General features: G+C 31.5%; 1 protein-coding gene across 4 annotated transcripts; it reads right to left on the reverse strand.

Annotated features, from left to right (window-relative positions):
- Positions 1–276: 276 nt before the first annotated feature.
- LOC11406478 (ethylene-responsive transcription factor RAP2-7) lies at positions 277–4,340 on the reverse strand. Of its 4 annotated transcripts, none has more exons than XM_013600590.3 (10): positions 3,455–4,340; positions 3,269–3,294; positions 3,098–3,128; positions 2,921–3,008; positions 2,693–2,838; positions 2,401–2,445; positions 2,180–2,283; positions 1,946–2,073; positions 1,618–1,728; positions 277–895 (listed from the first exon to the last, which is right to left on the reverse strand). In XM_013600590.3, the coding sequence occupies exons 1-10, from the start codon at positions 3,898–3,900 to the stop codon at positions 611–613; spliced, it is 1,410 nt and encodes a 469-aa protein (XP_013456044.1). In that variant the 5' UTR covers positions 3,901–4,340; the 3' UTR covers positions 277–610. The 4 variants fall into 4 exon arrangements, with proteins under 4 accessions (XP_013456044.1, XP_024638455.1, XP_003606515.2 ...); XM_024782687.2 differs by having other exon boundaries at positions 1,946–2,076; XM_003606467.4 differs by lacking the exon at positions 2,401–2,445.
- Between the last annotated feature and the right edge of the window lie 8,723 nt (positions 4,341–13,063).

Here is a 13,063-nt window from a genome sequence, read left to right on the forward strand (position 1 = left end):
GAGTTAAAAAAGTAGAATGGATTTTAACATAGTTTAATATTTCAAGTATTATTGATTTTACCATTTTAAGGATAAGCTGGAAATTTGAGTTTTTTATTCAAAAAATTGATTTTTTAAATTTAAGTTTATTGTTCAATTCACTTTTACAAGCAAAATACACTACAACCTTTTGAAGGAAAAGATAGAGTAATAAAATTAGTTTCTTGCTTAAAAATAACATGCTCAATTATCTATTTAAAACTAGCGATGAAGGGGCTTCAGTATCAAAAATATACATCATGGAAAATATAGAACACTGCTCTATATTGAGAAATTTTAATCAAATAATAATGTATGCAATCAAATCAGGTTGAATTTTCCAATGGAAAATGTAAAACTCTTTCGTCCCTCCCATTTGGAGGCACGACACTCTCAAATTGGTGGCCAAATATCATGAACTACCAATCAGTGCACTAGAAAATAGTGTTTCTTCAAGGATGATTTATCAAAACAAAAGGCATAAATCCAGTGGTCAAGTCTCACTTTACACAAATTGGCCACTGAATCATACAAAGAATTTTAAACACAAACACATTTTATGGTTTGCTTTCCATCTGCAGTACACGATGGGCTAGGTCGGTGCTTGCGGTGGCTTAACCTGATAATAGTATGGAGATCTGTTGCCGTTAGGTGCATTGGGCGAAGTAAAATAGAGACTCTGGGGAATTGAGTTCATAGATCTTGGTGGGAACATGCGAGTCGATGGAATGGGAGCTGAATTAATGGAGAATCCTGATGATGCTGCTGCTGCTGCAGAGACCGGTGGCACTGGGCTAGCAGTGACAAGGCCATGAGGTTGCCACGCCCAATTGGGGAGTCCTTTTGGAGGAGCTTTGTTGATGCTATCTGCTCTTTCCTGCAAAAAATTTAAACAATCTTTTCAGTCAAAGTTCAATGCACAATATTGCATCGCCCAGAACCTCTAGTTAAGCTACAAAACTAAAATGAGTATAGCAGAAACTTCTGTGAAAATATTATCACAATGTCGTGATGAATTGTTTGAACCTATACAATATAACAACATATTCAGGGACTGATCACTCCACATATTTTAGGCACACTTTGGACCAACTCATTTTCTTTAAATTTTAAAAGATTGATTGACATGAAACAAACATTACATACAGTTCAATAGCTACACATGTATAGTGTAAAAATGTTTTACACAAGTCCAATTACATGTTACCCTCTTGTCATCGTGTAAGTTAGTCTAAAGAAATGATACTAAGATGTGATAAGATAGCAAAATATAGATAGATATATTTGTAAAATCAGTTTAAGATGTTAGTCTATAGTTATTTAACTTCTTACATTTATATATAAACACAATACGAACAATTCCCTTGACTGCTCAACAACAGATTGTACCAAAAGCTCATAGAATTCATTAGTTAATCACTGAACATAAAAAATCATCTATTACTGTCAAGTATATAGTTTAAAAGTCAATCATTCTTCAGTGTATTAATGAAGTCAGTAACTAACATGGATGATTGAGAAGGACTAATGAAATACTACTCAAGAGAAACAGGCAATAGACTCCAGCAGTAAAACTAAATAACTAGATGGCGAAATCACCTCATTGGAAAAGAAAGCGGGATACATGCCATTCCATAAAGAATGACGCTCTTCAGTTGCTAATAGCCTTTTCAAAGATGGATCACCGATTCCTGAAACATTGGTTTCCATCTGCAAATGAAGAGAACTCAGCCAATTATGACAAAGATCTAACTATAACTATAAAATGTTTTACAAAGATCAAGGACATCAACGGAAAACCGGTTGCAGCTAGCTACAAGTGAACCCAAAATGATTATAACAGCTCTTCTTTCAGAGTATAAAGATTAAAGAGTACTACTGTTAGCATAAATCAGAAGAAACCTTTATGTAAAGCTCAAATACATACCTTTGAACTTCTTCCAGCTTGCATAGTGTAAGGGACAGATGAGGGGAAGTGAAGTTGCCCCCAATTTTCTCTGGGACTAGGCCCTGGCGTGGCTATGCCCAAATTGAGATCAAGATTTTGACTGCCGCCTGCTTTGAAAGCAAATACAAACCAGATTTCACATAGAGAACATTTTAATATTCGAAATATCACTCCTTAAGTTAAATAAGATCTGTGCTATAGAATGTTTGTTACCCTCATTGATGGCTGCAGATTTCATCTCTCCTTCATATGTACTGGCCTCAAAATTAGTCATTGCTTCCCTTCCATTATTTTGGATAGCTGCTTTGTCATAAGCCCTAATTTTCAAAAAATCAGAAGGAAGATACATGTTGGATGCAATCCAAATGAGCTTGATAATCAAGTGAAATAAATTCAGTGCAGGTAGCATGTAATAGTTCATTAGTGCTTAGGACCTTGCAGCTTCTACTTCACTGTCGAATAACCCAAGATATATATACCTGCACGAAAGCATCGCAATCTCTATAACCAAACCAAAACACCTTTGCCAATTCTTTCTCAATTCTCAGAAACATGCATCATACTACTATCTTATACATGATTCTCATAACACTATAAAGAGCCTAAAAGTGTGTCCAGAATTAAGCTGAAACTGATTCACTTGTTGGAGGCCTTAGGGTTTTAAATTCATAATATCTCATGTGATCATAGTAAACTACTTCAGTTAAATTAAAAATAGGTTCTCACTTTTTGCCAAGGAATTGTCCCATTCGAGCTTCCCAACGGCCACATTTGTGCAGTGTTACTCCTCTGTACTTCGAACTCCCTCTTGAGAAACCATTGCTTTGTCGACGAAGTATTTGCACGAACTCCTCTTTTGATAAATTCTTCGTCTAAGTAACAAAATATCGAAAAATTACATGATATAATCCTTCTAGTTTCACATTCATTAAGTATACTTGAAAATTCTCTAACCTGTTTAAGATCATCATCGTAATCATTCAAATTGAAATTTATGTCAGCACCAACTCCCCTAAACTTAATAGCAGCTCGATCATAGGCTCTAATGTCAAAATTCCAAGTCAATTCAATTTCAACAATCAAAAAATGAATTACACAAAAATTGAAAATAAAATATGTTCAAAGATTTACCTAGCAGCAGCATGAGCTGTGTCAAATCCACCTACAAAATTCAACCACAAATTTCGTCAAAAACTCAAACAATGCCTGAAATATTAAACCACAAATTTCATCAAAAACTCAAACAATGCCTAAAATAGTAAATCAAATAATACAATTAATTCATAAATTAATAACTCATACCTAAATAAACTTGTTTCCCACAATCCCTACAAATAATTACAAAAATACAACAAAAAAACGTGTCAGATAAATTCAATTAAATACAACTATAAATTACCAAAATCAAACTTCATATAAATATAATAATCAAACTATATTGAGTAAATTCAACAAAATTAATTTCATATTACTCCGAAATTTACGAACCAGATATGCGATTCCCATCTACCAGTCCTGCGATAAAACGTAACACCTCTGTATTGCGAACTACGAGACCTAGGTCCTCTTCTACTCTTCTTCACTTGCTGTGGCGCTTGAACAATCTTCATCTCTTCGTTTTGATTAATCGAAAAATCAACCGAACCGTTCTTCATCGAAAATGACGACGACGTAGCTTGCAACTTCACAGGGAAAAACTCCTTTGTTACGACGTTGTTTGAATTTGAACCTTCCGTTTTCAGAATATCGAAACTCAAAGTGAAATCGCGCGTGGAACACGAGTCTTCGTCACCGTCTGCATTGACGATCGAGGAATTCGATGTTCCTGATTCATCCACTGTTTGCGGAAAGTTCTTTGAAATCATCGGCGAGTTATGGTTCTGATTCTGAGTTGAATCAGTTGAGTTTGAATCGTTTAGATTAAGATCTAACATAGTGATTTATCTTCAACTAAACTGGATTATTTTTTAGTTTTTAGTTTTATTTTTTGTTAAATTTGAGTTTAAACAAGTGTAACTAACTTTCAACCGTCGCCGGCGATGATGATGATTTTCCGGCGATAATTTATTAACAATCCGATCGAAAACAATTGAATCGAATGAGAAATGTGACGTAATAAAAACAGTTGAAGAAGAAAAAAAGCAAAGTATAAAACAGAATCACGAAGCTGTTGAGTTTCTGTGAGACCGCCGGAGAATTTTTCGGCTGACCGGAAAAGTGAGGGGTGGAGGAAGAAACGGAAACTCAGAGAAGGAAGAAACGAAAGTTCAATTGATCGTCGGCGATGAGATTAACGTCGCCGGAGAAAGTGAAAGCATCGCCGGAGAAGGAGAGAGAGAGTGGAAGCAAAGCTTTTTGTTTGTGACCCGTTTTAAGAGGGAAAGGAATATATAAATATTTTTTTTCCCTTTCTCTTTGGTAGTGTGAAACTGGTTGATTCGGTTACCGGTGAATGATATTGATAAAAGTAGTTAGATATTTTTGCTGCTTTTTTCTTTCTTTCTCACTGTTGTCTATTCTGATATAGTAGTAGTAGTAGAATAGTACCATAGCACACAACTCGTGTAAAACCGTATCTGAATGTGTAAAACTGTTGGTTCAGTGTAACTGTATGTATGGTTAGTATTTGGAAAACAATATGAAGTATTGTTTGAAATCCAACACACTACTTAAAAAAAAGTGTTTATTATTATAAATTGATCATGAAAAATTGTTTTTCATTCAATTAATAAAAATAGATTATGTGAATGTATCCATACCCATTTTTTAAGGTGACAACTAGGGTACCCATGGAAGAATGGTGGGTAATTTACCTAACCAATACATATTAGCCACATAAGCACATTTTTAAGTGGTATCCATGAACTATCTTGACCCACCAACAAATTGCTCATTTTCATTGGTTGGTGGGTAAATTACCCACCATTCTTCAAAGGTAATCTAGAAAAAATCATTTTTTAATTGTAATGAAAAAATGTCAATTATATTGTCCAACAAAGGAACCTATACGGTGAAGATAATGAAGAGTATTGCATACCAGGTGATTGGAATGGGGTTTGGAGTTTGAAGATTCAGCAAAGAATAAAAATATTTTTGTGGAGAATTGTTAGAGGCTGTTTTCCAACACGTGGTAGGATTCAAAGGCGAGGAGTTCAATGCACAGATGCGTGCCCTTTTTTTGCGAAAATCATTACGGAAACGAATGGTGTCTTTTTGTAGGTTGTGGCAATGCGAAGGAAGTTTGGATGACAGTTGGGTTGTGGGATAGTTTGAGCCATTTTATGGCCAATGCGATGGACTTTGCATCTTTTTTCTTCGACATCATTCAAAACTGGCAGCAATACAATGTCCTTGATTTTGTCATGATGTTGTGGTGTATATCGAAGAGAAGAAACGAAAAAGTATGGGAGGACGTAGAAAAACATGTCTGTTATTCAGTTCAGCTAGCCAGGGATCACTTGCAGCAATGGCAAGAGGCGATGAGGGGGATGGTTGGTACGCATATGGACAGCAAAAACAGAAGGGATTCATGGCTGCCACTAAGTGTCGAAGAGGTAAAATGTAATGCTGACACAACTCTTTTTAAAGAAAAATCATTGTTTTGGTGTTGGTATGTGTATTCGTGGTTATAGAGGCCACTTTGTAAAAGCTAAGACAACTTGGTTTGATGGTGTACCTACTCCAATGGAAGCAGAAGCATGGGGACTCAAGGAGGCTATTCTTTGGCTTGGTGAAATGGGGATGTCAAATGTGACAATTGAACTAGATTGCAAACTAGTGACCGAAGGCATTTTAGATAGATCCAAAAACCAATCGAATTGTAAGCGATCGTAGAAGCTCCTTTCCGACTTTCCAAACTTTAAGATAAGCTTAGTTAGGAGATAGGCTAATTATGTTGCTCACCATTTAGCAAGGGCATCAAAATTATATGGTAGTCACTATATCTTTGATTACATTCCATCTTGTATCTCTCAAATTTTGAGGAATGAAATAATATAACTTTGCTACTATAAATAAAAGGTAAGACAACTCTGGCATCATATACACAAAATTTAATTAAATAAGATATGATAGGGTGTTGGGTTAGGATCTTGGTTGGAGTGTGCTCCTGCTCAACGTCTCAAGTTTTATTCTCGCTGATGTCAATTTAGGCGGGATAGTTTAACTTAAAAATAATTATGTGATTTATCGATCTAATAAAGCAAAAGATGTTTGTGTGTAATACAAGATCATTTTCCTCGTGCATGTTAGATAAAGGACAAAAAATCTAAAATTTTATTTTTAGTCACTGAGCCATCCATAAACTATTACAACTAATCATTGCGAGAAATATGTTGAACCTACGATTACTGTATCTGAAGCTTTATCAAACACCAAAGTGAAGGTTATGTCTCATTCCCTTTGCATGCAAGCCTTTGAGTTCGAATTTTTTTTCTTCTTCTGAGAACTGAACCAATTCTAATTTTAAAATTCAAACTAGATTGTTGTTGCCCGGATTTTATAATCCGAAGTGTACCAGTATGAATATTTTTTGACTGTTTTGTGTATTTCTGTTGATTGTGTGTAACCCTTTCAGCATGTTACAGGTATGGATGATCATGTTGAGTGCACCAGAGGTGACAAAACAACAATGCATGGTTATGTTAGGAGATAGCATATAGAGAGGCTAAGGGCGGAGGGTAGAGTGCCCAGGTGTGGCAGGGGCAACAATCCATCCAAAAGTGTTTGACTAAGATGATAAATAATCTATTCTGACTTAATCATAGATTTGAAATCCAACTATAATATGGTTATAATTTAAGGTAAGTGTAAAATGTTAAGACACAAATTAAGAAGTTAAAATTAGAAGGTTTTTTCTAAATTATCTTTGAAGAATGATGGGTAATTTACCCACCAACCAATGAAAATGAGCAATTTATTTGTGGGGTCAAGATAGTTCATGAATATGTGCTTATGTGGCTAATGTATATTGGTTGGGGTAAATTACCCATCATTCTTTTATGGGTAGCCTAGTTGCCACCAAATTAAAAATATTTTGTGATAATTGATACATTTAATTATTTATTTTTTTTACTTTTTTATAATTAAATACACAAAATTTAATAAAAAAAGTTATATTTGAGTTTTTTAACATATGTTCTAAGAACACAAGTTAGCATAATCTATAATTTAATTGGTTCTACGTCGAAAAAAAATGGTCCAAGGCTAGTTTTCATTTATTATCATTCTCAAGACATATGAGCAGCCAACTCTTATTCGGGTTGGGCGGCAAGACAAATAAATAAATACCTCAGAACTTTCCTCAATTTGGCACCTTATTTTTGAAATACCGTAATTTGTTTGTGTTCTTAACCTTTGCAACGTAGCCACTGACAATAAGTCAGAGAGTAATGAACCAATAGAGTATTGAAGTTTTGCAATCTGCTATAGATAGGCATATCTTCTCTGCAAAATGACCCTTTCATTTTCAATTTTCCTTAGTCATAACTCATTATTGTCGGCAAGGTAACTTGCGCTAACAGTAATTTTTTTTAACGTACCGGTAAATATTAAGGAGTATTGATCCCAAATAGGTAGGTTGATTTGTGAGATAAGAGACATCAAAGGAGTTTTAAGTAGGAGATTTTGAAGCACATGTGATAAAAATCATCATTCTAAATCTTATGAAGAAGGATAATTTAGAGTCAATTTTGATCTAAAATCACTTGTCTTAATTATTTTTTCTTCTTTTATTAGTTAAATAAGTGATTTTTACATATTTCAGTCTTATTTCGTTTGTTTTTGTGATTTCGTCGTCTTTGTACACGTATGTTTGTTTTGATTTCTCATCTTTGTGTATTTTTGATTTCACGTCTTAATGCAACGTTGTTTATTTGATTCAGGTTGAAAGATTAGTTTTTAACAAGTGCAAATCTAATCAAAGACTTTGACGTCGTCAACGTTGCAGATCCAAATACATAGGTATTCAAGATACTTGAACATAATCATATTTGTAGGCATGCTACTTTGCTGTTTTATGATATTAATATGGATGTTGTGGGTATGTTCGCATATTCATCATTTTTTGTCTTTAGCGAGTTTGAATTTGTACTGTATCGTACTCTACTCCCTCCATTTTTATTAGGCTTAATTGATCTGCCAGTCCCTTAACTTATTTCTTTTATTCAATTTGGTCTCATAAGTCTTAACTTTCTCAAACACGTCCCTTTACTTATTTCTTTTATTCAATTTGGTCCAATTTTGATAATTTTAATCCCCTAAAAAAAGAGACCGTTGGATTACGGAGGTCTATCAGATTTTATAGTGTATCACCGACACCGAATTTATTTACTTTCTTCTTCTTCCCTCATCTTCATCTACATTCATCCTTCATCATCTTCATAAAATAAAATAAAATAAAAACCAATTTTTTTTCCTTTAAAAAATTCTTCATCACACATATTTTGTTTCTCTTTCTTCATTTTCTTCCTTCCTATCCTTCATAATCTTCAACATAATCATCATACCAACCAAAAAGAAAAACATAAACACACAAACTCAGAAAAACAAAAAAAAAACAAAAAAAAGCTTCAATTATCGTCCACTACTGTTCTTGCTTCAAATTCTACTACTCCATTTTCATTTCATTACCCTTCACTGTTCTTTCATTTCGTTACCCTGCACTGCAAAATCAACTTCATCGTCCACCATTGTTCTTCCTTCTTATAGATCGTGTTTATCACCATTCCCAGAAGAAAAAAAATCACCATTTTAATGTTTTTTTTTTCCACAATCTTTGACCCTGTTATAGACCGTGTTCAGATTCAAATTCAGATTCATTCATATAAACACTATCAGATTCAGATTTAGACTCTTACAGAAGAATCGAAGCGAGATTATCAAGAATCGATGGGCTTACGACATGGATGGATCACGGTGTTTGGTGTGGGAGGCGGTGGGTGGACGGTGATGATTTAGTTGGTGGTGGTTGTTTCATGGTGAAAATGAGAGAAGGAGAGCGAGTGTTGCTCTGACATCTGGGTTTTGTGTTCTATGTGATGTTTGAATCCGATTTTCAAACTTGAGAAAATAAATTAAATGGAGGAAGAGGGGCATGAAAAGAACAGCTTCTGTGAATTGTTGTGTTTCAATTGTAGTTTTCTTTTTTATTAATAATGGAGTTTAATTAATTTGATATTTTAGTGAATGGTAAAAGATTCAATTAATTTTTGTTCTAGGCTTGTTACTTCAAATTTTTATGGGATTATATGAACTTTATATTTAGAATGATAAAAGATGAATGTAGATGAAGATGAGGGAAGAAGAAGAGAGTAAATAAATTAGATGTTGGTGATACATTATAAAATCTGATAGACCTCCGTAATCCAACGGTCTCTTTTTGTAGGGGATTAAAATTATCAAAATTGGACCAAATTGAATAAAAGAAATAAGTAAAGGGACGTGCTTGAGAAAGTTAAGACTTATGGGACCAAATTGAATAAAAGAAAGGGTTAATAGTGTTTTTCACCCTTGTAATATAGGCCATTTCCGGTTTTCGCCCTTATAAAATTTTCGGTTTGATTTCTGTCCTTGTAAATTTTTTTTTTTCCGGAATACCCCCCTCCTCCCTCCAACTCAGCAAATCAGCCTATGTGGCGCTGACATGGAATTTTTTTTTTTTTTTTTTTTTTTTTTTTTTTCACTTGCCACGTGTATAATTCGTTTTTTTTTTTTTAAATTGTGAAATTTTAATTTCGTTTTTTAATTTTAATTTTAAAAAACTCAATTTTTGTTTTATTTTTTAAAATATTTGAAAATTAATTTTCAAAAATAAAAAAAAAATATTCAGATTTTTTTCCAAATATTAATTTCAAAAATGATTTTATAAAAAAAAATTCAAATATTAAAAATATGATTTTTTAGAATTTTTAAAATTTTAGAAAATGATTTTTTTTAAAAATTTTAATTTCAAAAATGATTTTATAAAAATCTAGAATAAAATTTTCGAAAATAAAATCTGAATTTTTAAAAAAATCTGTATCCAGATTATTAAAAATAAAATATTTTCCATAAAAAAAAATATGACTTTTTTTTAAAAATTTCGAATTTTTTTCTTCTAATTTAATTTTTTTTTAATTTTGAAAATTAAACTCCAGAATCTTTAAAAAAAATTAATTTCGAAAAAAAACGGAATATTTTTTCTGATTTTTTTAATATTCGAATTTAAAATAAAACCGAAAAATTAAAAAAAAATCTTATTGTTTTTTCTGATTTTTTTAATATTTGAATTTTTTCTTTTTCGATTTTTAAATTTTTTGGAAAAAAATCTGAATATTTTTTTTTATTTTTGAAAATTAATTTTCAAATATTTTAAAAAATAAAATCTGATGTAGATAATTAAAAAAAAATTGAGTTTTTTAAAATTAAAATTTCACAATTTTTTAAAAAAAAAACGAATTATACACGTGGCAAGTGAAAAAAAAAATCAAAAAAAAAAAAAAAAATTCCATGTCAGCGCCACATAGGCTGATTTGCTGAGTTGGAGGAAGGAGGGGGGTATTCCGGAAAAAAAAAAAATTTGCAAGGACAGAAATCAAACCGAAAATTTTATAAGGGCGAAAACCGGAAATGACCTATATTACAAGGGTGAAAAACACTATTAACCCTAAAAGAAATAAGTTAAGGGACCGGCAGATCAATTAAGCCTTTTTTATTATAAGCAAATTTTGACTTTTAGGTTCATTCAATTATACATCATTAATTGAATGAACCTAAAAGTCAAAATTTGCTTATAATAAAAAAGGGAGGGGTATCAATCTTAATGATTGCATATCATTTATTTGTGTAAAAAAAAAAAAAGGAGATTTTGAGTTTCATTTCGAAAATCAATATAATAATAATTAAAAATAAAAATGTTTTCCAAGTAAAAATTAAGGACTGGACTGGTATTTTGAGTTCAACCCAATCATATATTAGCCATAGTGATTGAACTCTAAACATTCGACATATAAATTTTTTTGGTGTTGCAACGCAAACCAAATAAATTTGTAAAATCTAAATTGTTCGTTTTACCAAAAATCATTTGTTTGTTTTATTAATTTATCAAATGACTTGTAGTAATGGTAAAATGGTGTGAGATTTGATTGATTTCTCGATTAAAAAGCCACCTTGTTGATTATTTTTATTTTAACACTTATTTTAGAAAGAAAGTAAATAAATTAACATATTTCCAACTTAAAAATAAGACTTTTTTTTTTTTTTTTTTTCTGAAAAGAAACTTAATAATAAGACATCATTTAGTCGGTAGTATTTTCAGAATATTATTTAATTTAATATATATATATTTTTTTTTTTGAAAACTCGGTATCCCATCAGGGGACCAATCCCACCGCCCACTTGCGGGGGCCCCATTTAAAGGCAGAGCTGGCTGAGCAAGCTCTGTATGGACTTAGCCCACCGAAATTGGCTCCAGAGGGAATCGAACCTGAGACCTCTGGAGGAGTAAACTCCAAGATCCCAAGCCAACCACTAGGCCAACCTCAAATGGGTTTATATATATATATATATATATATATATATATATATATATATATATATATATATATATATATATATATATATATATATATATATATATATATATATATATATATATATATAACAGTTTTAGTCAATTACTCAATTTCTAATCTTTAATCTTTAATCCTTTTTTACACTTAATTCATTTAATAAATATTTTTAGTTTTTTTTGAAGGAAAATATTTTTAGATTATGAGGGCACAAAAGAAGAAATGTCATTATATCTTAGTTTCATATTAGAACCAAAATTTTGAGAGAAAAATAAGAAGTTAAATTGACCAAGAAACAGAGGGAATATTATTATCCCTCTATCCTATTATAAGTGTCACATTTGTGAAAAAAAGTTATATAAATTGATTATTATATTAACTTGTTTGAAAGAAAGAGTTAGTTGATATGTGTAAGACTCGTTAGATAATCTTTTTGAGTTATATGTTGAAGAAGCATATAGTAAAAAATTGGTCTTTTCACTTCATTTTTGTCTTTTCACTTCATTGAAAATAAAAAGCGATAGAATTATAAATTGTGTTTAGTGTACTTATTAGTTAAATTGTTTTTTCTTTTCTTATTTTTTATTTTGTTTCTTCTTGATTTTAGAGGGTTTTGGCTTGACTCCCGCATACATATATTTTCTCTTTGGGTACCAATAAATACCACAATTTTTACTCACAGGAGAATAATGAGAAAAAGTTAAGTTTGACAAGCATCATACATGTGCCCGGTAACAATAAATACCTGGTACGGGTACTTCACCTTTTTTATAAGTGCTCATGCTTGAGAGCTTTTCTTTCTAAAATTGACAGCACAGTAATTGCTTGAGCTAGAACCAATATTTGGAAATTTGACATCTTGGTAAATAATGATTCTTTGTAGATCATGAGGTAACATTTCTAATTCAATTTTAATAGGGGAACTTCATTAAAGTTCAGCGGTAGAACTAGAGTTTTTTCCAACTGTTTTAGGAAGCAAATTGAAACATACACATTTTCAAGGGTCAGGTTTCTAACTTAGCTAAAACAAATTTAATTCAATTAGACTTACTTTTAAAAACACAAAAAAAAAAAAAAAGTCTTTAAACATACCAAGCTGGTGGAATTTAGTATGGGAAAGGGGATAATTTAACTAAATACATTCTAGAGTAGAAAGAATGATATCAACACTCTCTTTTTAACACTCTCTTTGATACTCACTCCATCATTGGATGAAATTAATATGGACTCTACCACTTTATATGATATTCATTTCCAAAATGCGACTGTTAGAGAGAGTGTTAAAAAGAGAATACCACTAGCACCCCTCCTAGAACAATTGCCCTATTATCATGTAATGTAAACAGAATGCCTTGGGTAGGTTATTTTTAACATGAGATTAAATATGTTTTTGTTTGTTTCCAAAAGTTCATTCACCGAAAATAAATAAGTGTCTTTGGGATATTTTTTAAATATCTCAAATATAAAAATTGTTCATTCAAAAAGTTAAATATTACAAATTTTAATATATTAAATAAATAGATTTTTATAAAAGCTTATTATTAAATGT

Source organism: Medicago truncatula, chromosome 4 (assembly GCF_003473485.1).
Source record: "Medicago truncatula cultivar Jemalong A17 chromosome 4, MtrunA17r5.0-ANR, whole genome shotgun sequence".
NCBI classification, from domain to species: domain Eukaryota; kingdom Viridiplantae; phylum Streptophyta; class Magnoliopsida; order Fabales; family Fabaceae; genus Medicago; species Medicago truncatula.

Coding starts and splice junctions, on each gene's coding strand:
- LOC11406478 (XM_024782687.2), bottom strand. CDS start 3,900: ATGTTAGATCTTAATCTAAACGATTCAAACTCAACTGATTCAACTCAG. Junction 3,009..3,097: donor ACAGCTCATGCTGCTGCTAG/GTAAATCTTTGA, acceptor TTTTGACATTAG/AGCCTATGATCGAGCTGCTA. Junction 2,446..2,692: donor GGACAATTCCTTGGCAAAAA/GTGAGAACCTAT, acceptor GCTTTCGTGCAG/GTATATATATCTTGGGTTAT.